The sequence below is a fragment of the Delphinapterus leucas genome, chromosome 18, assembly GCF_059928025.1.
Source record: "Delphinapterus leucas isolate spDelLeu-1000000601 "Yukka" chromosome 18, BTC_Dleu_Yukka2, whole genome shotgun sequence".
NCBI lineage: Eukaryota > Metazoa > Chordata > Mammalia > Artiodactyla > Monodontidae > Delphinapterus > Delphinapterus leucas.
The window spans coordinates 74,170,206-74,195,937 of record NC_143146.1 but is presented as its reverse complement, the minus strand read 5'-3'; the positions used below and the strand labels follow the sequence as shown (position 1 = coordinate 74,195,937).

The 25,732-nt window shown below is 47.0% G+C and overlaps 1 protein-coding gene across 8 annotated transcripts in view; it reads right to left on the bottom strand.

The window, feature by feature from the left end:
- Positions 1–15,898: 15,898 nt before the first annotated feature.
- Positions 15,899–25,732, bottom strand: part of LNX2 (ligand of numb-protein X 2) — a 92,969-nt gene continuing 83,135 nt past the window's right edge. For 5 of the 8 annotated variants that reach the window (XM_089899696.1, XM_089899698.1, XM_022574538.3 and 2 more), the window contains 2 exons: positions 24,955–25,113; positions 20,740–22,991 (listed from right to left, as the gene is read on the bottom strand). In XM_089899696.1, the coding sequence (XP_089755822.1) occupies positions 22,856–22,991; positions 24,955–25,113 (295 nt within the window). In that variant the 3' untranslated portion in view covers positions 20,740–22,855. The other 3 variants (XR_016388745.1, XR_016388746.1, XR_016388747.1) reach the window with 3 other exon arrangements.

Below are 25,732 nucleotides of genomic sequence, written 5' to 3'. Positions count from 1 at the left end.
GAGCACAGGCTCCGGACGCGCAGGCTCAGCGGCCATGGCTCACGGGCCCAGCCGCTCCGCGCATGTGGGATCTTCCTGGACCGGGGCACGAACCCGTGTCCCCTGCATCGGCAGGCGGACTCTCAACCACTGCGCCACCAGGGAAGCCTGGAAAGAAGGTTTTCATTAAAGGTATGATTACGTATGGAGGGAAACACAAAATCCCCTGGCCCGGCTTGGCCTCTGATTGGGTGCGGAGCCAGGGGCAAGTCAGTGACCGTCTTTAAGCCCAGTTTTCTCGGCGTCTGTAGAGTTGACAACAGCCAGCTTGCAGAGTCCCGGGATCTAGTGAGGAACGAGGGGCCCGAGTGTGCCGTGAACGTGAACTCTGAGTGGACACGGTCTGGTTATGCCCATCACCCTCCACTGGACATTCACACAGGTCCGTGCAGCTCTCCTTCATCAAACACACAGGCATCTTACTGTCCACCACACGTGTTTGAATTTGGTCATGTTGCCCTATTTTATAGCGAATGAGCCTTAAGAAGGTGCAGGAATTTGTGCTAATCTGATGCCTGGTAACTGATGACACGGGTAGGACCCTTAACTCAGGTCTGCCCAGCACAGAGGCCCTTGGGCCTCGGGGTTTGTTTGGCCTGCACAGAGGGGAGGTCCTGCATGACAGGGACATGCTGGCCGCCTGCGTGCGACAGTGTCCACGTGCAGAGCCCCGCCCTGGTGGAGGTCCATGCAGGCACAGGTGTTCCCGGGGGGATGCCGCTGGGGGGGCGTTTTCGGTGCGTGCGACCAGGCTCCTGCAGAATCCAAGCCCTGCGACTCCCTGTTCCCTTCCTGCCCAGCCCCTGGCACCTGCTGTTCCACTGCTGTTCCGCTTTCTGCTTCTACGGACTCGACTACTCCAGGGACCTCATATGCGCGGAATCACACAGCATTTGTTCTTTGGTGTCTGCTAATTTCACTGAGCATAATGTCCTCAAGCCTCATCCATGGTGTACCCTGTGTCCAAATGTCCTTCCTTTCTGAGGCTGAGTGATATTCCACTGTGTGCTCACAGCACAGCTTGCTTATCCATTCATCCATCGACGGACACTTGGTTTGCTTCCACCTCTTGATTGTTGTGAACAGTGCTGCTGAGAACGTGGGTGTACAGTGATCTCTTCAAGGCCCTGCTTTCAGTTCTTCTGGGCATATACTCATAAGTGGGATTGCTGGATCGTACTGTAGTTCTATTTTTAATTTTTTGAGGACCCTCCATACTGTTTTTCATAATGGCTGCACCATTTTGCGTCCCCACCAACAGGGCGCAAGGGTTCTCATTTCTCTGCATCCTCACCAATACTTGTTATCTTGTTTTTTGGTTGTTGTTGTTGTTGTTTTTTGCGGTACGTGGGCCTCTCCCTGTTGTGGCCCTTCCCGTTGCGGAGCACAGGCTCCGGACGCGCAGGCCCAGCGGCCATGGCTCACGGGCCCAGCCGCTCCACGGCATGTGGGATCTTCCCGGACCGGGGCACGAACCCGTGTCCCCTGCATCGGCAGGCGGACCCTCAACCACTGCGCCACCAGGGAAGCCCCTATCTTGGCTTTTTGATGGTAGCCGTCCTAATGGTGGTAAGATGGTATCTCACCGTGGTTCTACTCATCTTTTAAGACCTAGGTTAAACCGCTTCTCTACTGCCACAATTCTCCCAGCTTTTTCAGACAGGGTGAGCATCCCGGGTGCACCCCTGACACCTGTCCCCAACTCAATTATGCTTTATGAGGTTCTGTATTTATTTGTTTATCTGCATCCCCCGCAGGACGTTGAGTTCCTAGATGGTGGTCCCATTTGGTCAGTGAGGTGTCTTCAGCGTCCTGTACGCAATAGTTATTCTAGAGATGTTTGTTGAATGAATTAAAAAATGTTTTGTCACTCATATTTAGTATAACATTTTGTTGATTTACCGGTTTTAATTTTTTTTAGAGCTACACCTTACATCAAGTACACACATCTTAAGTGTACAACTCAATGGATTTTTAAATGTGTTTACACCTGGGTGACCATCTGTCCAGATCAAGACAGAGCATATCTAGCCCTTGAACAGTTCCTTTGGGTTCCTTACCAGTCAAATGCCCACTCCCCAAAGTAACTCCTGCTTTTAGTTTTTAACCCTCGATTGCTTTGCCTGTTCTTGAGTGCATATACATGGAACCACAGGGTACCTGCCCTTCAATACCTGACTTCCTTCGCTCAGCCGAGTGTTTGGGAGATTCGTCTTTATTGCTGTGTGTGTCAGTGATTCATCCCTTCTCATTGCTGAGGAGTATCCCATTGTGTGAATAACCACGGTTCATTTAGCCATTCTCTTGTTGATGGACATTTGGGTTGTTTCCAGCTTTTGGCTATTGTGATTAAAGCTGTTACATACATTCTTAGCTCTTGCAAATAGAGATGCTGTGAGTATCTTATGCACGTCTTTTGAGGAATGCTCCTCTTGTGCTCTCATTTCTCCTGTGTCTGTGCCTTTGAGTGGAACTGCTGGGCCATCTTGTACACATATGTGCAGAATTAGCAGGTAATGCCAGTTTTTCAAAGTGCTTGAATGAATTCACACTGCCGCCAAACAATGTGCGAGAGACTCAGGTGTTTCCTAGCCTCACCTGTGCTTGACACTGTCAGTCTTTTGACTTCATTCATTCCGGTGACTTGCACATAGCTTTTTCATGATCTTTTCCCTGGTTTCAATTTTTTTTGGTACCAAAATTTTATTTTTATACTGATATTTAAAAATTTGTTTGTCGCAATTTCTTGTTTATTGAATGTCAGACTTCACCTCCTGCATTTGAGATAGGAATTTAAATTTTTTTAAGTTTGTTTTTAAAGCAGGGCTTTAAAAAAAAAAATTAAGTATAGTTGATTTACAATGTTGTGTTAGTTTCAGGTGTGCAGCACAGTGATTCAGTTATATATATATATTCTTTTTCGTATTCTTTTCCCTTATAGGTTATTACAAAATATTGAGTAGAGTTCCCTGTGCTCTAGAGTAGGTCCTCGTTTATCTATTTTATATATAATAGCATGTATATGTTAATCCCATCCTCCTAATTTATCCCTCCCCCCACCCTTCCCGTTCGGTGACCATCAGTTTGTTTTCTGTGCCTGTGGGTTTTAGCAGGGCTTTTGAAGCATAACTGTTTGAACAACTGGGTTGAAGCTCTGTCCTCACTGCAGGGTGAGCAGAGCAGTGTGAGGTCAAGAGGCTGGGTGTGGACTGATGCTCCGGGCGTGAATCCCACAGCTCTGACACCAGAGCTGCTGCGTGGTTTTGGGCCAGTTCATACACCCTCTTGGTGACTCAGTTTCTTCATCCATAAAATCGGGAAAGTAATAGAACATGCCTCTTGAAGTTGTTAATAGGATTAAACAAGTTATTGCACTTTTAGAATAACCCCTGGCAATAAGTAAGTTAATGCTTATTAAATAGTAACTATTATTGTCACTGAGTTTCTTCAATGGCTTTTATTAAAAGTTGCTTCCTTTCCCTTTGTTTTCTTATTCCAGGTTGGTCCTAGTAACAGCTCTCATAAGGTTTAGGCATATATCTGGAATCTGTGCTTTATTTTGTTCGTTACTTTTTTCTGTTCTTAAGCCAATGTCATACTGTCCTATTGATTGTCATTCGGTAATATATTTGATAATTATCTAGGAAGTGAGTTCTCCTGATTCCACTTTTATTTTCCTTCCCCAGTGCAGTGTTCTTGCCTACTTATTTTTCCAGATGGATTCTTAGTACAATTCCTGTGGAAATTTCTAATTAGTTTTTGAACTGTATGATTTTTAATTAATTAATTTTTAATACAATTTAAAGTTACTTTCCATTTACAGTTATTACAATATATTGGCTATATTCCCCATGGAATACATGTACAATACATCCCTGAACCTATCTTACAGCCAGTAGTTTGAACTTTATTTATAACTAACTACAGGAGTTTTTTGATCTTTACTGTGTCAGATCTTCATAACCTGAAACAGAACCCAGCACCCAACTTTTTAAAACTTCATTCCTCCCACAAGAATTTTATAATTTTCTTTCAACAGATCTTGAAATCACCACACCAGGTTAATTTCCAAGCATATAAAGGATAAAGCTTTTGTGAATGGGATTGCCTCATTTACTATGCCTTCTGTTTATCTCCCATGTATTAGAAAGTCATTGACTGTGGTGGATTTCTGTCATAGCATGCCACTTTGGGGAACCTGTTGATTATCTCCGATAGTATTCTGTTTGGTGGGGGAGATAGCAAATTATAGCGGGTAGAACATGGGCTTTGGAGCAGAAGAGCCAGACTGTAGATGTATCTCCTCTTGTGACTTGTGTGAGACACTTTGGGCAAATTGCCTTCTTCTCTGAGTGATGGGGGTAATAATAGCTAGGGAGGACTTGTGCTGGAACTCTGGAACTTCTTTCTTTCTTAAAAATCACGTAAGCCACTGGGTAGATACCCAAAAGAATTAAAAGCAGAGTCTCAGAAATATCTGTGCCTTACATTCAGAGCAGCATTATTCACAGTTAATGAAGAGGTGGAAAACTCAAGTGTCCATGGATGTTGGATAAACGAGATGTGGTCCCTCCATACAGTGGAATGTTGTTCAGCTTTGAAAAGAAGGAGATTCTGACACAGGCAAAAACATGGATGAACCCTGAGGACATGATGCTCAGTGAAATTAGCCAGTCACAAAAGATGAATTCTGTGTGATTGCACTTATATGAGGTACCCAGAGTCATCAGATTCATAGAGGTGGAAAGTAGAGCTGTGGTTGCCAGGGGCTGGGGAGGGGGCAATGGGAAGTTGTGTTTAACGGGGACAGAGTTTCACTTTTGCAAGATGGAAAACATTCTGGAGGGGGATGGTGTGATGATTTTACAACAGTGTGAAGGTACTTAAGGCCACTGAACTGCACACTGAAAAGTGGTCAAGAGGGGAAATTTTGTTATGTGTATTTTATCGCAATTAAAATAATAATTCTTTAAAAAAATCATGCAAGCTGGAGTTGGCATTCTGGAAGCACATCCTTAGCAGGTGGGAGTTAGTGCAATGAAACACACGCTACGCATCAAAAAAAATGTAGGGCTCAAGTCCACGAACAGATGTTTAATTGTGCATGTTTGGTATCTCCTGGTATGTAATAATATTTGTTCCTTCCTTAAGTTAGCAGGCTGGGGGGAAAGTCAGTCCTTCCATGACGCGCACCGGGGTGGAGGTGGAGGGAGGGGTGCCAGGTGAGAGAAAGGAGGGTGAGAAGCTGTAAGTGTAGAATAATCGTGTTTATAACATTAATAACGGCAACACCAACAGGTAGCCCTTAATGACTCTTCGTGCTAAACATTTTGAAATCATCATTTTATTCAATATTCATAGCAACCCGTGAAGTAAGAATTATTCCAGTTTTCCCAGCAAAAATACCTGAGGCTTAGGAGGTCAGAGAGAAGGAAGCAGCCATATATTTGCTGTTCCTGCAAACAGGCCTCTTCACCCTGCAGGGGACCTGGAGTTGTTATTTCTTTTTTTAATATGGGTTTTATTTTTTAATGCAATTTATTATGATTATTTTTAAAATTTATTTATCTTTGGCTACATTGGGCCTTCGTTGCTGCACGTGGGCTTTCTCTAGTTGCGGCGAGCGGGGGCTACTCTTCGTTTCGGTGCGCAGGCTTCTCATTGCAGTGGCTTCTCTCGTTGCAGAGCAGAGCACGGGCTCTAGGTGCGCGGGCTTCAGTAGTTGTGGCACATGGGCTCAGTAGTTGTGGCTCGCGGGCTCAGTAGTTGTGGCACGCAGGCTCTAGAGCACAGGCTCAGTAGTTGTGGCTCGTGGGCTCAGTAGTTGTGGTGCACGGGTTTAGTTGCTCCGCAGCACGTGGGATCTTCCCGGACCAGGGCTCAACCCCATGTCCCCTGCACTGGCAGGCGGATTCTTAACCACTGCGCCACCAGGGAAGTCCTGGAGTTGTTATTTCTGAGAAGTTTTTTACCGTTTTCCAATTAAAGAGGACAGAAGGGGTTGTTCTCCCCCAGATTCGGTTTGACAGATCCCATGGAGGAAGGGCCTGGCTTGGGTCACATGTTCTGTCCTGAAGAGATGACTATGGTCAGAGGAGGCATAGTGATATGAGGCCCCCTGAGAGATGGGGCCCTAAGAACACCCTTGTCTTGTTCCTGACTTTAAGGGAGAGGCAGCTGGCACTTCGGCGACAGCCACAAAAAGAAAGACTTGAAACATATTTTAAAAGACCAGAACAAATGGAGAAAAAATGAAGTTCACAGGAAGAAAATACCAATACTGTAAATGCAATATTGTAAAGATGTCAGTTCTCTCTGAGTGAGCTCAATGCAGTGCCAGTCAAAATCCCAGCAGTCTTTTTCAAGGAACTGAGCAACCTGCATCTAAAATTTTACATAGGAGTAAAGAACCAAGAATAGACATAGAATTCCTGAAGAAGAAAACGGAGGGACTTTGAGATCAAAGATAAAGTCTCATTATAGAGCTATTACCGTAGGAACAAAAATGAAATCGCATTTGTATCTGACACCACGCACAAAGGTCACTTCTTTTTTTTTTTTTTAGCGGTACGCGGAGCTCTCACTGTTGTGGCCTCTCCCGTTGTGGAGCACAGGCTCTGGACGCGCAGGCTCAGCGGCCATGGCTCACGGGCCCAGCCGCTCCGCGGCACGTGGGATCTTCCCGGACCGGGGCATGAACCCGTGTCCCCTGCATCAGCAGGTGGACTCTCAACCACTGCGCCACCGGGGAAGCCCACACAAAGATCACTTCTGACAAGGAAAGACTTAAAATGTGAGGGGCAAAACCTAAATAAATGAGTGGATCACCGTAACATAGGCATAAGGAAGAATTCCTTCCACAAGTTCCCCGAAGTAGTAATTATAAATGAAAAGACTGGTAAGTGCAACTACATTAAAATTAAGACCTCCATTCATCAAAAGACAACGTAAAGGAAATTTATATGAAATTCACAGTGGCAGCCTGGCTCAGCTCTTGAAATGGCAAAAAGACATTGCTGGGAAGAGTGGTTAAATCTGAATGAAGTCTAGAGTTTAGTTTATAGTAACATATACCGATGTTGGTTTCTTCGTTGTGACGAATGCTCCTTGGTAATGTTCCCCAATTAGGGGAAATTGGGTGAGAAGTAGATGGTAATTCCTCTGCAAGTCTTCTGCAAATCTACATTATTTTAAAAGAAAAAGTTTATTCGCAACCTGGGATTCGATGTTTATGATATATGTAATCAATAAAAAAGTAATTTTAAAGAACCACAAAAAAAACAATAAGAAAAAGTCATACCACCCAACAATAAAATGGGCAAAAGTCAAGAAAAGATGTTTTTCAGAAGAGGAAAAGTAAACAGTAAATAAACTTAAGGCAAGATGACAATCTCATCTTTAAAAAAAAATTTTTTTTTTATTGGGGTATAGTCGTTCTACAATATTGTGTTAGTTTCTACTGTACAGCGAAGTGGAGTTCCCTGTGCTATACAGCAGGTTCTCATTAGTTATCTATTTTATACATATTAGTGTATACGTGTCAATCCCAGTCTCCCAGGTCATCCCCCCCACTTCCCCCCTTGGTGTCCATACGTTTATTCTCTACATCTGTGTCTCTATTTCTGTCTTGCAAACTGGTTCATCTGTGCCATTTTTCTAGATCCCACATATATGCATTAATATATGATATTTGTTTTTCTCTTTCTGACTTACTTCACTGTGTATGACAATCTCTAGGTCCATCCACATCTCTACAAATGCCCCAATTTCGTTCCTCTTTATGGCTGAGTAATGTTCCATTGTGTATATGCGCCACATCTGACAATCTCATCTTAATAAGCAGACCGCTGCCAGTTAGTGCTACAGTGCCATCTCATCTCAGCAGTCCTCTTACAACCTGCTGGTGGGAATGTAAAGTGGTACAGCCGCTCAGCGAGTAAGCTGGAGGCCCAGCAATTCCTCTTCTAAGTACATGCCCTAGAGTCGCTCTTGCTTTTGCACTTGGACACCAAGAGGCAACTGAAAGGTTGTTCACAGCAGCATTACTCATAATAGACAAAAACTAGAAACAACCAAAATGTCCATCGCTAGGAGGATGGGTAAGTAAACCACCCCGTGGAATATTATACAGCAGTGAAAATGGATGACTGTCAACAATATGCAAAAATAAGGATGGACTTTAGAAACAATGTTGAATCAAAAAAGTCTCAGATGAGACAACATATGACATAATATCTTATGAAGTTCAAAGTCAAACAAAATTAAACTTCATATTAGAAAACTGTAGGATGGTGGTTACTCCAGAGTTGAGGATGAGAGAGGGGGATGGGTTCAGGGAGGGACACTCAAGTGCTTTTAGTGACCTTGGTGACATTCTGGTTTTCAGGTCAGGTAGGTTCATGATATTCATTTATTATTTTTTGTCTCATGTTATCATATGCATTATTTTGTATCTATTAAATGTTACCAATTTTTTTCAAATTTAAAGATAGGTTAAAAAAAACAAGCAACAGATCGAGCAAGGATGTTGCCAAAATTCATGATGACAGGGCTTTTTTTTAAAACTCTAGTGTTTCTAGAGGAAAATGGAATCTTTGGAAGGCTTTGGGAGACTATGGAATATCCACATGTCTTCTCAGCTGGAACTGATGCCAAGAATGCAGAAAAGACGGCTGATCTTAGTGTGTCTAGAGGGCAGGGTGGGTGGATGCACGTGAAAATGCTATTCAGCCTCCCAACAAGCCTTCACTAAGAATGGTGAGTGCCCTGGGGATGCCAAGGGCGGAGGGGCAGAGCTCTGCACTCAAGGGGCTCGTAGGGTGGAGAGGACACTGCTTCGCTAGGGAAATATCCAACAGAACCAGAGATGATCTTTCTGGAACAAAGGCTGATGATGTCGTGACCTTTGCTTACCCCTCAGGGCTTTCTCTCGGCCCTGGGATCAAGCTCCCTTCTCTGGTCCTGGTCCCCTTTGGTCTCGGGCAGCTTGGCCACTGTCCCTCCATTCCTCATGCGACTCTCATCCGGAGATTCTTTGGTTCCTGGAACCTACCGGAGCTCTCCTCTCAGTGGGCTTTTTCACACTTGGTCTGGAATGTCTCCCACCACGTGCTGAGTCCTACTTATTGACTTAGTCTCCTTTGCAAAGGAGCGCTCCGGGGACCCTGGGCTGCATTAACTTCTGGCTGTACGCGTCTGTGGCATCCTGTACCCCCATCAGCTCTAGGGTGACAGTTTCCGTCCTGTCCCCCATGAGATCCCCAGCAGGCCCTGGAGCACAGCAGGGGCCTGATCAGTGTTTGCTGGATTAACTGCAGGTATGTCTTTTTTTTTAAAATAAATTTATTTATTTTTGGCTACACTGCGTCTTCGTTGCTGCGCATGGGCTTTCTCTATTTGCAGCGAGCGGGGGCTACTCTTTGTTGTGGTGCACGTGCTCTCACTGTGGTGGCTTCTCTTATTGTGGAGCATGGGCTCTAGGGTCGTGAGCTTCAGTAGTTGCAGCATGTGGGCTCAGTAGCTGTGGCACACGGGCTCAGTAGTTGTGGCTTGCAGCTCTAGAGCGCAGCCTCGGTAGTTGTGGCACACAGGCTTAGTTGCTCTGAGGCATGTAGGATCTTCCCAGACCAGGGCTCGAACCCATGTTCCCTGCACTGGCAGGCAGATTCTTAACCACTGCGCCACCAGGGAAGTCCCACAGGTATGTCTTAAGAGTTTCATGCAGTTATAGAGGAGGGAGCGATAACTTGTACTTGGAGGGAAGAGGTGGAGGGCTTCCCGGAGAGGTGGCGTGGGATATGAGGACATGTCCGTGACTTGCATCAGCTTCCACTTACCAGCCTGCTTTGCCCAAATTGCAGGTTTTTCTCAATGCGTGGGCTGTGTGTCTCTGTGGCTGCCACAATTTCTTTGTCCATTCATCCATTAATGGACACTTAATTGGTTGCACCAATTTACAGTCCCACCAGCAGTTCACAAGGGTTCCTTTTCTCCACATCTTCACCGACACTGATTTCTTGTCTTTTTTGTATTAGCCATTCTGATAGGTGGGAGGGACTGTCCCTTTGTGATTTGGATTTGGATTTTCCTAATGATTAGGGATCTTGGGCATATTTTCATGTACCTGTTGGCCATCTGTAAGGAGGGCTATTCTTATTAAAGCATCGGCACTGTACCAAATGCCCACTACAGTCAGACCTTGGGGAAATTCATAACCCCCTCTCACTAATTTCTCCAGAATCTTCTACTGTGATCTAGGTGTACTGTTTCTGTGTCACTCATCCTCTTCCTAGTGTCACATGGGCGAGTGAAATTTGGGGTGAATGCATGTGAAAAGACACAAGGATTGTGGCTCATATGACTGAGCTTCTTGAGGAGAGAAGGGGAGAGTTTTCTCCTCTTACGACTCTGTCTCAACATTACTTACATCCTTTTACTCTTTATCCCTCTTAGCTTTCTTTTAACCACCAGTGCCTTGTCTAACCTAATTTTGAAATTTCTCCCTTATGCCCAGACCCTATAAAGATAAAATCCCCCCGAAAAGTGAGCAATTTGGATTTGGTGGAGAAGTCAAAAGTGAAATCCTCAACCACAGTGTTCCTAAAGCCCCCTTCCCAGCTGGGAGACAGACCCAGGGGCTTGGGAACAGGGGTGGGAGTGACAGCTGATGGGGGAAAGGGTGGAGACACCCTCATCACGAACCTGTACGGTGTCTCTTAAGGGGTTGGGCCACTTGGCTGGCAGGCCACGGAGGTACAAGTTCAAGTTACTTGACTTAATTCTACATCTGTCAAATGGGAAAGATAATACTTACTTGCAGGGTTCCCTTTGCTCTGGGTCAGTAGACTGAGTTCCACTTTTATGTCTGTTCCTTTCCAGCTTAGGGCCTGTAGAGAATTCAACCCCACTGAACTTGAGTTTCCTCACTGTCAAATGACCACGTGCAAGGTGATTTACCTGAGTCGTCCGTCAGAGTAACACGGAGACTGAGGCATGGTTAATCACTTGTTAAATAGTTGAGTTTTTATTTTGGAGAAACACCGACTGCACAGAGCATATATGAGAAAGGTTTGCATTGCATGAATTATTTTCCCATTTGAAACCCAGAATCTCGCTCAAATGGCTTCCCAGCCCACATTGTACTGAAGTACCCTGTTTGTTCCATTAACTATTCACAGAGTCAACTGGGGAACCGCTGTTATTAATTTCAATGGAAAGCTAAAATGCAGTTCATTTTCTATAATTGCAGGCCCACGGTCTAAAGAGGCAGCAAAAGCTTTTAATCTGAGGCATTTTTAGAGGAGTATGATCAGAATTACATTGAACATCTTTTGAAGGTACATAATTATGAAAACCTCAATGACACTGACATTCAAAGAGCCCAAACCATAGATGCAGGGAACTCGCATGCGGGGAACAAGGCAAATTGCCGTCTTAGTTACTCGTGATGGAGAAACGCCCACGGGGAAGGTCGGCAGTGTTTGCCCACCTTGCTTTTCTATTTTACTCCAAAGACGTGAGCTCTTCATACCGCATGGGAGGGGGATATGGCGCTCTCGTCTGAAATGTAAGATTTCTGTAGCCCCGGAGAGCCTGCCCCCGGGGCTGCAGCCTCCCTCGCACCCCTTCCGCGGGGCGGGGCTCGGGCCCGACGCGCGCGAGGGCGGGAGGGTGCTCCGCGCGGCCACCAGAGGGCACCAGAGCGTCTCTGCGGGTGCCGGTCCCTCCACGGCTTCCTGCGTCCAGACTACTCCTGGGTCGCAGGTGTCTGGGCAGGGCTGTCATCCGTTGGTCGAGACTCCTAGAGGACAGAGCTCCCCTCCCCTTCCCCGAAGGAGGAAGGACACTAAGAAGGCAGGGAAGGGCCCGCAGCAGCCACCTCGCCACCACGACTCCCATGGGGGCCTGGAGGTGGGGAGAAGCCGCGTGCGGAAGAGACGTCGGCTTTCGTTCAAAACTGAAGTGCAGGGCTTCCCTGGTGGCGCAGTGGTTGAGAGTCCGCCTGCCGATGCAGGGGACACGAGTTCGCACCCCGGTCCGGGAAGATCCCACATGCCGCGTGGCGGCTGGGCCCGTGAGCCATGGCCGCTGAGCCTGCGCGTCCGGAGCCTGTGCTCCACAACGGGAGAGGCCACAACAGTGAGAGGCCCGCGTACCGCAAAAAAAAAACAAAAAACTGAAGTGCGATTTACAAACACACCTTCCAGGCGAGCTGCGCGGCAAGGGGGCCGCAGAGATAACGAGGCGGGGCCCCCGCGTCCACTCAGCCCTGCCTCCGGATGGGGTGACGCACGTGCTGTGGGCGCCCAGGGCCGTGAATCGTCCGCTCCGCCCAGCGCGGTGGGGAGGGGTCACTGAGCCGTGAACCGGCTGCGGCCCAGGGTGGAGAGAGGCAGCGGGAGCAGCAGGGACAAACGCGGGAGGGTGCTTAGTGGAAAATGTTTTGCAGGTTGCGATGCTGCGTTTCTGCAGTTCTCCAGATCTTACTGAATTTCAGTGTCAAGTTCTTAACGCGTGCATCTCGGAATTCTGAAGTACACTTGAGGCTTTTTGCCAAGACATGTAACATCAGCCCCAGGAGGAAGAGCGGAGAAGAGGCCTCCAAGGGCGTTCTCCTGTTCAGAAATTAAAACGGAAGAGTTTGAAAGCAAAGAGCTCAGATACAGGGGGGGTGGGCTGAACTCAGCTGGTTTGACACTATGAACCAAGAACGCCAATCTTTTTCAAAGTCAAGGGTAAGCGTAAATCAGAACATAGATTTAGCATAGTTTGCAACCTTGCTGCGTTCCTACTCGGTAGAGCTTTTAACCCCTGGCCTCTCCGAGGTCCGGCAGAATACGATAATGTTTTAACATTTCTTCTGACTTGGCTCCTTACCCTGCGAATGTCCCACAGTGCCTGGCTGTCCTCATCCAGACGTGTGTTGAATGAATGGTGACCACCCCGAAGCACTCCTCGTGGGGAAGGCGGATGTAAAGAGGTGGAGAGCAATTTTTCCTCCTGGTTTCAAGATGCTAATACAGTGCACTGAGGTAGAGTCTGTAGCAGGTGGTGGGCAGGGACCGTGGGGCTTCTGGACTCTGGTGCGTAGTTTTCCATTTGCCACTTTTGTGCAAGTAAGTAAGCCACTTAACCTCAGTTTTCTTCACTTATCAAATGGGAATAATCTATACTGAACAGACCTCCTAAGGTTATTATGAGAATCGAAAGGAAAATTTGTAGTGAACGCACAAAGTGTGAGGGTAAAGCTATTGATTGTATGAAATGTTGTGGACAGATGTGCCGAGTTATGATGTTAGTCGTGGGTCAGTTGCCCTTGAACATGTGGAAAGACAGAAACTAGCGAATTTGCCTAGAAATGATGCCCAAATAGGTAAGCAAAAATAAATTAATCACACTCTCGTGTTCCTCGTACGGGTTCATTTTACTGATTTCAAACCACAGGGGTCTGGCCAACGACAGCTTCTTTTTTCTCACCTCCAAACTTTTCTGTTGGTTGGTTTCTGCTATTGTGCTATTTTTATTATGGAAAATTTCAAACATCCCCTTACTCCCTTCTATTGTTCCCATTTCTCCCTCTTTGTTTGCTGGAGGATCCCAGACGTTGTCCTTTCATCCACGAATGCTTGCATGTCTGCCAAACATCTTGCAGGAGCAGCTCTCTCGGCGGCCTCCATCCACTCCCTCACCTTCGGCACTGCTCTGCCCAGCCCCACCCCACCATGGAGCCTGTTTTCTTAAGAATCACCGAGGACGTCATCCAGAGACCATTTCACGATCTCATCCTCAGCTTCCGACACTGTTGAATGGAGACCGCTGAGCCAGGCACTGTCAGGTATGGCGGCTGATTCCCAGACCTGAAGGAGCTCACAGCCGCGGGGGGCTCAGCCCGAGGAGGAGCCTGCGGTCAGAGGGCGCCTGAGGGGCGCGCAAGCCCAGCCGAGGGGCAGACGGCGCTGCCGTGGGGGAGTCGGAACTAGGGCGCGCAGTGCTGGGAGGCTGGCTGCAGCCGGCCCTGGGGCTGGGCTGGAAGGGTCAGCAGGTTCGAGAGGCTGGTCTGGGCGCTCCTGGAGGGATCGGCGAGCCTGGCCGTGGGAAAGCTCAGCGCCATGTCTGGGGAAGGGGACGCAGGTCTGAGACGAAGGTGTGTGAGAGAACCTGCCGATCGGTGCACTGTGTTTAGGAAACGTGCACAAACAATGCTGAGCTTCAACAAAAGCTTGAGTTCAGAGGAACCTCTAAAGTAGACAACTCACTTGAAGCGCGATTTCTTGATAATTGCCGGGGGTGAGTTGGGGAGACGGCATCTCTTGGTGTCTGCACGTAACTGCAGCCGTCACCTCTTTGCACAATGTGTCAGCCACCTTATATGCACCATCTCTAGAGCTGGCAGCCCTCTAGCGAGGTAAGCAGTATTCTTCTCCTTTTACAGGTGAGAGGCTGAGGTCCGAGGTTAAATGGACTGCCCCTGGTCTTCTAGGCTTCTAGGGTCTTCTAGGCCACTTCTAGGTCAGTGGCCGCAGCAGACCCAGGCCTCTCTGGTTCCATCCCCTTTGCGGAGCAGCTGGCCTCCCTCTAGATTAGTGTCGTGTGGGTGCCAGCCTCTCTCGGCGCTCCTGTTACAGAGCCCGAGAAAAGGAGGAGGGGTCCAGCGAGCGTGCCATGAGCCTGGAGCCCGCCGCATTGGCACTGTCACCCTCGAGTGAGGTCATCAGTGAACGGGATGGAAGCTTCTGGTGGTTGGCAAACAGTCGACACCCACACACAATCTGACCTGCAACAGCGACCCCGTGTCCTGCCTGTTGTGCGTCCTTAGAGAGGCCTTCCCTGACCGTCTCTCCCACCCCGTTCACTGCATCACATGTTCGCCATGTAGCTGGCTTTATTTCCGTCATAGCGTTTACCGCCATCTCATTTGTTTATTATTCCCCTCTGTAGAATGTAAGCGCAGGAGGTAGCTTCGTCCTGGTAACTGATGGATTCTGAGTAAATACCTGGCACGCAGTAGATGCTCAATATTTGCTGGGTGAAGACGGATCAGTAAGTGTTTTGCCTGTTGTCCTGTTGTACCTGCCTAAGTCATTTAGATATTAAAAGTAACAAACGAAGAGACTCCCCCTCCCCCTGCCCCAATTTCCACACTGTAGCTGTGAAGAGGGACAGGGACAAACTCTACTGAAAAAGCAATCACTTACACTTAGAAATGAAGTAGTGAGGTCCCTGTCATGGGAGCATTCAAGCAGGAGTTGGATGGCCATTTTATAGAAGTGGTTCCCATACCAGGAACATGGATAAGGACCTTCCAATTCTAAGGTTCTATGATTTGGGGTCAGTGAGGGGAAAGACTTTAGTATATAGGGTGTGGGGACGTGGTTGACACAAGGACATCATAGCCTTTGGAACGGCTATGGATGAGAGAGAAACCGGGGGTAACCGTTAGTTAGATGCATTTCACCTGTAACCTGCCTTCACCAATCAAGGTCGTTTGAATTGTTACGAAGGACCGGCGTGTCCTCCATGCGGCACGGAGCCTAAACAAGATGTTTTCTAGGATCTTGGAGTCAGCTGTGTCTAATTCTCGCGGAGCCTGTTAAGACTGGATAGGACCGCCGACCCTCCAAGGGGGCGTGCGTGAGGGTTACAGGCTCCGAGGCTGTTGGAAGTGAGAGGTCCCAAAGCCCCGCCCTGAGCTCGTGCCCCGGGCCTCCGGCTTGGAGCGCCGAGGCCCGCAGTCTAGTTACGCCTGCGCAGAACCGCGACGACGCACCTTCTCCCAATCCCCTTTCCCCGCCCCCCCCACCCCCGTGCCTGCGTCTTCGTCCCTCATCCCTTAAGTACCCCCGCCCCTCGCCTTCCCGTGAGCGGTTCTGCGGCTTGTGCTGCGGTTTCTGCGTTTGGCTGGCTTGCGGGTAAACCGTGTGTTTGCTGCAGACGTCGGCGTCCCACGTGTTGTGGCTCCTGACGCGGCGGGCAGATGGACCTGGTTCCTTCCGTGACAAGGTGAGACAAGAACTCCTTTTCCTCAGGCGTTTACTAGTTATCCGCAGGACAAGCTTTGGTGCCCTGAGCACCCACCACTGTCGGCAGCGGGGGCCCAGGAGCAGGAGGCCAGCCCAGGCCCGGGGAGGGCGTGCATCTAAACAGACCACCCTGGGAGAGGCGGGGGTGTGCGACTCAACACGTCCCATGACCTCAGACACTCTTGCATTGATTGGTTCTGAGGCGTGGGCGACAGAGGACTTTTTCATAGAATCTAGGCAAAGTAAAGGAAAACTTTGTTTTTAACACCCCCAGAACGTCCATGTTGGATAATTTTCACTTCTCTTCCATCAGAGTCTAAGCGGTAGATCTTTCCAGATCTCTTTAGAACTAGTGTTAGTTCTGCGGGTGGTCCAAGGAAGGGTGGTAGTTGGATTCACCCTTAAACAGAAACTTCTCGAGGAAGCAGGTGAGAACTGGTAAAAGTTCATAAAGAGCCCATCCGCAAAGCATGACTTGCAGGTGAGCAAGTGAACAGCGCCGGTGGGAGTCACTGTGTTCGCAGACGGTGCGGGGGCTGCAGCCGCCCTCCCGAGTGAGACGCCTGCTCTGGGCCGCGGGCAGGTGGCCGCAGGGTCCCCACGGGCTGGTCGCCTGCTCCTTTGCTGGTAAAGATTCCGCGTCTCTTACTTGGCACTTTACAGACAGTGGGCGCAGGGCGTCGGTACATCACTTCTAGAGAGCTTCCGTGTTGCCACAGAAACCAGTTGGCTTAGATTTACACTGAAATGGCAAAAGAGCTTTCTAATAAGGACCCCGAGGAGCTGAAACCTCCCCTTCAGCAGGCAGAGAGACTGAAGAGAAAAGGCTCACTTTCTGAATTCCCAGCCCCTAACTGGGCAGCAGGTCACCAGGCCGCTGGAATCTACACTGGTTCATTTATCACCAAGTGTGGACAAACGCAGGGGAGTCTGGGTTATGACAGACGAAGTCAGGTGTTATAAAGCAGTGATCCAGAGCCCATCTGTGTCTTGTGCACACAGTAGGTGCTGGATAAGTTTTTGTTTAAATGACCACATGGTAAAGAAACACGTCAATCACTTGAACGTGCTTGGGTATTTAAAGGCAACTTAAAGAGTATGCGTCAGCATGCAGCCTAAACACCCCACTCTCCGTTTATTTAATACCTTGCCTTCACTTGGCACTTTAAGAATATCTTACTTCAGCTCTTAGCTTTAATACTGCAAGTCAGTTAAATCTGAACGAATGGGGAGGGACTTCCCTGGCTGTCCAGTGGTTAGGACTCTGTGCTTCCACGGCAGGGAGCGGGGGTTCGCTCCCTGGCTGGGGAACCAAGATCCCACATGCCCCGTGGTGCAGCCAAAAAAAAAAAAAAGTCAACGAATGGGGTTTTTACTCTACGGTCCGACGAGACCTTCAGGCATGATGAACGGGTGAGGTAACCTTAGAAGCTATCCAGGTTGGTTAACTTCACATTTAACTTTAGCCATCCATTTATCTGACTAAAGTCTCAAGTATCTGAGCAATAAAGCAGCAGCCCACTTTAATACGCAAAAGAATGGAAATCAGGAAGTTGTAGCCGCGGTTTTGTAGGGAGAAAAGTGCGACAGCTGTGAGGGAGGGAGGGCTGCGCTGTCTGAAAACCAACTCACGTGGCGCAGTGTCCTGAGAAAACGAACCCCCCAGATCCGCCTCCCGACTCTTCCTATGGGAGCTATCTCTGGGTTTAACACAAGCTGTGTTTGCCCTGGATAAGTTGCTGACAGAGATCTCTGCAACTCCCTTTTTTCCCCTCTGGAAAATGAAAAACTGCTTTAGTGACTCCAGACAGCTTGGAAGCTGGCAGCAGGATGGTGAGGACGGTGCTGCATCCCACGCTTTTATGAAACCTCCCCCGACATCTGGGCTGCAGCACAGCTCCCAGCTCGTTTAGGTCAATAAGTTGCCTTTAATCCCACTCTGGCCTGTTTCCCACACATTTTTTTAAAGGTATAATTGACTTACAACATTAGCTTCAGGTGTGCAAGATTTGACACTTGCATACATTGCAGAATGACCACAGTAAGTCTTGCTAACATCGTCACCATACAGTTAGAACTTTTTTTTCTTGTGATGAGAACTTTTAAGATCTACTCCTCAGCAACTTTCAAACAGGCAATGCGGTATCAACTGTAGTCCCCATGCTGTACTTTACATCCTCATGACTTATTTTATAACTGGAAGTTTGTACCTTTTGATCCCCTTCACCTATTCCACCCCCTGCCCCCCACACCTCTGGCAAACCAGCAATCTGTTTTAAGATTCCACATATGAGATGGTTTGGTGTCTGTCCTTCTCTCTTTTTTTTTTTTTTTGCGGTACGCGGGGCTCTCACTGCTGTGGCCTCTCCCGTTGCGGAGCACAGGCTCCGGACGCGCAGGCCCAGCGGCCATGGATCACGGGCCCAGCCACTCTGCGGCATGTGGGATCTTCCCGGACCGGGGCACGAACCCGTGTCCCCTGCATCGGCAGGCGGACTCTCAACCGCTGCGCCACCAGGGAAGCCCTGTCCTTGTTTCTGACTTATCTAATTTAGCATGATGCCCTCCAGGTCCATCCATGTTGTCCCACATGGCAGGATTGATTTCTTATGGCTAAACAGTACTCCATTGTTTACATATACCACGTCTTTATCCATTGATGGACATGTAGGTTATTTCCAGATCTTGGCTATTGTGAACAATGCTGCAATGAACATGAGGGTGTCAGTAACTCTTCTCCACATGGTCATTGTGGGATATTATTGTAGTAAGAGCTACTACAAACTGTGCTGGTGTCAGTTTTTCTGTATTTCACATAGTTCAGAAACGAAATCTAAACAAATCTTGACTGTTCAGAACAATCATAGTAATGACTAATTGGAGGAACCGCAGTCCTGGTGGTCACGTTAGACTGCAGGGGTGGCCGGAGTCGACAGTGCAGAGGGGACAGAGCTTTCGGGTGGAGAGGGAGGGTTAGACGGAAGAGTACTTCACTGTGGAGAAGCCGGACACACTTGGGCCGGGTGGTCAGGGGCAGCATCAGTGGTCATAAATCCTGTGGACAGTCCGTGCCCTCGAGACGACAAGAGGAGAATGGCGCTCTCCTTCCCCCAAGCCCATAATCCCAGTCTAATCGTGAGGAACAGGAGACGAACGCCGATAGAGCGCGTCCTTCAATGTGCCCGTCCATCCTCTTCAACACTGTCAAGATCCTCGTAAACAAGGGAAGTCTGAGAAAGTGGCCTCACAGCCAAGGAAGACCTAAGGAGATGTGACAGCTGGTGGTCACGTGTCTTGGATGTGGCCCTGGAACAGAAAGGCACAGGAGGCCTAGCTTGTCTCTGGAATACCCTGGGTTCTTCAGGAGGTGCAGAATCTGATATCTAATGTCTGGTTTTAAAAACTGTTTGAAACAGTGGTATTCAAGCATCTACCTGACAAGCTGTCCTAGCACACATCGTGACCATAAAAATGCAATGTAATAAAATCTTTTAGGAGGAGAAGGGTGTTTGCCCTGAGAGGTCGATAATGATTTCTCAAGGAGGTGACGTCACTTGAGCCAAGCCAGCCACGGAGACCCAGGAGGGCAGGGGGTGGGTGGTGGTTTAGAAGAGAGGCAGGGGAGGTGGGACCAGGTCGTGAGGGGCCTTCCACGCGGTGCTGAGCCGCTGTGCAGACGACGTGGAACTGCCGAAGACCTGCACACAGGGTTGGGGTTTAGGAAGGTTACTCTGCTGTCATGAGAGTCTGGATCGAAAGAGTGGAAGTAGGCAGAGGCTTGGGAAAATTCAGTTTTGCAGGACTGAGATTTGGGGGCCCTAAAGCAACAGGATGCTTGGTCTACAGACTGGGAGCTACAGACCCAGGGCATCAGTGGTATTCAGAATGGCAAAGTGGCAATCAGAGACGGTACTTAAAACTATGACAGAAGTAGGTGATCGGAGCCAAAATAAAGTCCAGTATAAAGGCCTGCTGAGATTCATCATAAGGAGGATCATTCTCTTGAAAGTGGGGAGTGGAGGCAAGAGGGGGTGGCGTTCAAGCTCTGCCTCCAGACACGGGACCATGTGAACGTGCAGAGAAGGGAAAGCACCACAGGGGCACGGGAGGGAACACTACCAGTGTGTGTGGAGGTGCGTGGGCCTCCAGAGCTGTGGAAATCCTGATTGGGGTTGGACCAGAGGCCTTGGTTTGAGCTTAACTTACTAGGAAATTGGGAGCTAACTTTCAACTAAAACTTTTTTTTTTTTTTTAATGCAGGGAGTGAGCAAAGCTCTACAAGAACAGAAATCCCAGTGTCAGGACCGCCTGGTAGGTGCAGTTGAGGAAACCAGTGCTGCCGTCCCATAGAAATGCAAGGTGAGCCATGGAGGTGATTTAGTTTTCTAGTAACCATATTAAAGTAAAAAACTGGTCAAATTAATAACTTTATACAACCCAATATGTCCAGGGTATTAGCATGTCAACACGTGGCACTAGTCACATTTCTGGTCCTCAGTGGCCACTGTCTAGAGGTCCTGCGCAGGCTGAGATCCCGAGTGTCAGTAGGGATCACCTGTGTTCTGCCTACAGCAGTGAGAATTAGGAGATGGATTCGTGATCCCAAGTCTTCAAGCTTGGGATATCGTAGCGATGACAAGATGCCACGAACAAAAACAAGGACCACACACGAGTCGGCATCTGCTGTGCAGGAAAAGAGACAGTGTCGCTCTTACGGACAGGATGATTTTTATTTCCATCCTAAATGATTGTCACACCATTATTTAAACACATCTGAAAAATCCTGAAGTAATTTAAACTGAAGGCACAGAACAAATCAAAACATCTAAGCTTAAAATGAGAGAATTCAAATATTTTGACAGTATCAATAAATTATGAACAAGTTTCCATCACCAAATATCATTCTGACCAACAGCTATAGTCTTTTATAATAAAACCAAATTAGCTTAAGCTGATTTCAAGATTTCCATGATAAAAATAATATTGAAAAAAAGTCATCTTTCAAAATATTCATTTAATCACCAGGTTCGCTGTAAGCGTTTTATTTATAACAAAGTGGCAGGATATTTGTTGATGGGTGACCACTCCCCAAGAATGATGCATTCTTATAAAATGTTTTAAAAAATAGCAAAGTAGGCTACAAAATTCTATTTGGGGAGCAGGAAAAAAAACTTGTTCTATGTCAATTAGAATAACAAAGCATTTCAATATCAAATTGCTTCAAAAGCCCATCATCACATAACAGTAATATACTGCATAGGGCATCCCACTGCATCTTGGTTAACTGCCGATCATACAGTGTTGCTGAGGGGTTGAACAAGTCAGTAATGATTATTGTTGCCATTTCTTATTTAGTCAAGAGATATGTTTAAAAACAATCGTTAAAAAACCCACTGGAATACTCTGTGACACGCTACAGAAACAATAAACCCCAGCAAGGCAACTGCTAAGTTTTGAAATAAAGTGGTCATGCTTCATAATATACTGTAGTATTCTGAAATACATTCTCTGACCATCAACACCATTTATTAGAGGTCACTTGGATTAGCTCAGATTCTGAACTAGATTTCTAAATGAAACTTTTTTCAAGTATGCATAATATTCATAAGGTAAAGACTTTCCTCTTATTCACTTCTTTGTGTGTGCTTCCAATGGACAACTGTGATGGTTAAAAGATAAACAAAATGGGCTGGTCAGTTTTCAAAAACATTTCAAAAAACATGAGATAGTCTAGTGACCAAGAAGGACTGATTGAAAAGTGTTTTTAAAATCTGGCTTAGCAGGTTTCACATGTTAGTATCTTTCAGAATTTTTCCTGAAATAACTAAGTAAAGAAATAATGGGGAAAAATAACGGTTTCTAAAACACTTGAGAATAAAATAAAAAAGGTGTGTCTTCTACTTAGCTGTGATATATATGAATGTGCATTTAACAGCAATATGGTTTCATTTTTATCTAATTACATAAATCACAGAAACATTTCCAGCCAAGTTTGCTGATAGGAGTATAATACAAACTCTAGCAATTTTTAGCAAAAACTGCTTCAAAATTTTCCTACATAACAAAACATTCTCTTGGAAATGAATCTTTAATGCTCTTGGACTGTCCAAGTAAATGCAGCTTTTACCATCTCCAGCTCTAAACTATAATTATCTCCCAAATTCCTTTGTCACTGGATAGTGTTATCTTTTATTCTCTACTATTCTAATAATGGTACATTATTTTTAAAAAATCTCTTTAGGGGTCTCAGGCTTAATGTCTTCATCTATGAGTACTGAGATTAAAGTAGAAATAAAATAAGCCAGAAAAATCACCTTATAAACAGCATGAAGTTTTGAAATGTGGCACCGGTGTAATCTGGGAAAGCCTTATCCAAACTCGGAACGCATCCGTTCCCAGCGCTGCCGCCCCAGGGGCAGCACGTGCTGCCCGTCTTGGGCACGTGGAACTCATTTTCTGACTCAGTTAGTGAAAACAGAGCCACCAGAAGTCATCTGACCCAGCCGGCTGGCTCACAGTTTGGGCGGACTTCGTTCTTTATTATAGCTCACATTGTGACAGCTGAGAATCTGAATTCTGAAAATGTGGTCTCACAGGGGTTAGTGGAAGACGGGCACTGAGCTGGCAAACGGAAGGAAACCATTTCAATAACAAAGGACGAGCCTAGTGGTTTTGACCCTGCGTATACCCAGCTGTGTCTGCAGCCCCTTACAAACAGAAACTCGACAAAACCAAAGGGTTTTCTTTCCAAGCCCTAAAAAAAAGGAAGATGTTTGACTTAAAACCAACTTCAGAGTCTACACCAGGCTGCCAGGCCAGCAGACCACTGTCAGTGTGACTTTGTTCCTCTGCCCCTTCAGCATGGGGACCAACGCCGAGTGGCTCATGCCCACGGTCGACAGGCCGTTTACGGCCACGATCATGTCTCCACACCTGCACAACGACAGACAGAGACAGTCACTGTTTCTGTGATTCTGAAACTGTTATCCCGGGACTTGCTTCGCAGGAAAACCACTTAACCACTGTCAACGAGTAGGCTACACTGTTTACTTTGAGAGACATCTGGGGTGGTTTTTAAGCCTATGTTGGCTTTCCCTTGCCAATCAGGGACGCCCCTTGCCAGCCCCTCCTCTAACTGGCAGATGGTGTTAAGGGCAAGCAGAATAATTTTCATATAAGCTTAAGCAACATATAGTTCAGAGAATAAATCTGCGGCCTCTTTTTTTTTTTTTTTTTTTTTGTGGTACGCGGGCCTCTCACTGCTGTGGCCTCTCCCGCTGCGGAGCACAGGCTTCCGACGCGCAGGCTCAGCGGCCATGGCTCACGGGCCCAGCCACTCCGCGGCACGTGGGGTCTTCCCGGACCGGGGCACGAACCCGTGTCCCCTGCATCGGCAGGCGGACTCTCAACCACTGCGCCACCAGGGAAGCCCCTGCTGCCTCTTTTAAAAATACCAGATGATACATTTGGACGGTGTTGCTGATTTTCATTGTTCATCCTTACCGCTCATACATTCGAGGGCTCAATTAAATTGAGAATAAGACCCGCACCTCCTCTGTCAGCTACGCATGCTCACTGTCCTCCAAGGCGAATTACCACAAATGGATGATGAATCCGAAGACCTTTCTAGCCTTTATGATTTTTAGTCTTTAGTTTGAATACAAATATGCTACTTTATTGTGAGCTACTTCAGTTTCTTTTTGGAAGTAAGTGGAAGTTAGTTTATAATTTGCATGAGACCCAGACTGGTTGAGTAACTTGGCTAAGAGAACGGTTCAGTCATCCCCCCATTCCTCTTTCCTCCTAAAATAATGATGTTTTTCTATCTGTGTCAGGGTAAGACTGATCTGGAGCACACTAACCCTGATCGACTTGTCCCAATATTCTCGAGCTGTCACTCTGTGTTTGCAAACAGTGTAAACTCCCCATTTGTGCAGCACGCTGACGAGGCTGTCAGCATCCACTTTTTAAGAACCGTTTCTTTCATCCAAAACTAGGCACTAAGAACTTGGTCACCCGTCTCCTCTGCTTGTGTAATCTCTTGATATAAGACCTCTTTCTTCTCACCGTGCCTGAGCTTTGAAAAAGAGGCGGCACTGAGATTGAGAGAGTACTTTTTGCCCAGTGGTGACAGTAGCAGGGCTGAATGGCAAGGGCTCTGAGCACACGGTCCTGGTTTAAATCACTGTCAACTACTTCCAGCTGTTCGACTGTGGGCAGGTTTTTAACCTGTCGAAGCCTCAGTTATCTTGCATATAAAATAGGAACCACAGCAGCACTTACCTCACAGGTTACTAAGAAGATTCAGTAACCCGTGCCCAGCACCTAGTCCTGTGCCTGGCCCGCACATCATCCATCCAGTGTTGACGAAGACTTTACTACATATGCAAGGCCCTGTGATGGCTGCCAGGGATATAACAAGAAATGCAACAAAATCCCTCCCATGTGGACTTGCATAAATTGAATGTTAGGCTGACATAAGTGCTGCAGAGAAAAAGTTACCTAATGACAGGACTGGACCCAAGTGTTCAGAGCAAGTTGTCACGTCACAATGTGTCGAAACGACTCAGCTTTATTTTGTTAATCTAATAACAGGCACTGAACCTATGAGTGCCAAGATGGTAAAGGTGATGCTTCAGTCTAGATCAAGGCTGGCAAACTGTTCTGTAAAGGGCCAGATGGTAGATAAATATCTTGGGCTCTGTGAATCACTGGGCTCTGTCACAGCCACTCGGCTCTGCCAGCGTGGCTCGGAAGCAGCCATGGGTGATACGCAAACGAGTGAGCGTGGGCATGTTCCAATAAAACTTTATAAAAACAGACACCAGGCTGGATTTGGAGCTGACCCCAGTCTAGAATAAACACAAAGTACATCATTAAACATAACAAGACTCACTTTAATCTTCCATCGTAATAAGCAGGAGTTCCCAAGACAATGGTTTTAATGAAGAAAGGCTGATTGGTGTGGTTTTCTTCATATCCACCAACGATACTGAAGCCCCAGCTTCCCAAGTAACTTCTTCGCAAAACTATATCATGGCAGCTGTGAAGGGCACTATAAACAAAAACAGAAATCAAGAAAAATTAGTGGGAAGGCTTTTTATAGCCTGTTCACCTTTGTTTTAACTACACACCATGTTACGTGCATCATTGTTGGGGAGCAATAAACAACATGCTAGAACTTCTCATCTGGCCTACTTTCTTAGCTCAGTGATCCGCATTTAAAAAGGCTCCTGGGATGCAGAAGAGTCCCACACAGTGGCCTGATATTTTAGGACAGTGCAGGTTATTTTCATTATTCTGAATCTTCTGCAAAAAACCATAACACAGATGAGCAGTTGTCTGGTACACCCAGCAAATCATAGTGGAAGAGCCTCCCTCTTAGGAAAACCAGAGCTGCTACCCTAGGTGGCGGCCCCTGTGACCCACAGTTGTTGAGTACGGGTTTGCATACAATAGAGACCTCCGAGAATCCACAGAACGGTGGCTGTTTATTGACAGGTATTCTTTTGACACAGGTGGGCTCAAAAACAGGTTTTACTATCCTGTGTATTTATTTTTTAACTTTATATTGGAATATAGTTGATTTACAGTATTGTGTTTCAGGTGTACAGCTAAGTGATTCAGATATACATATATACATATCCATTCTTTTTCAGATTCTTTTCACATAT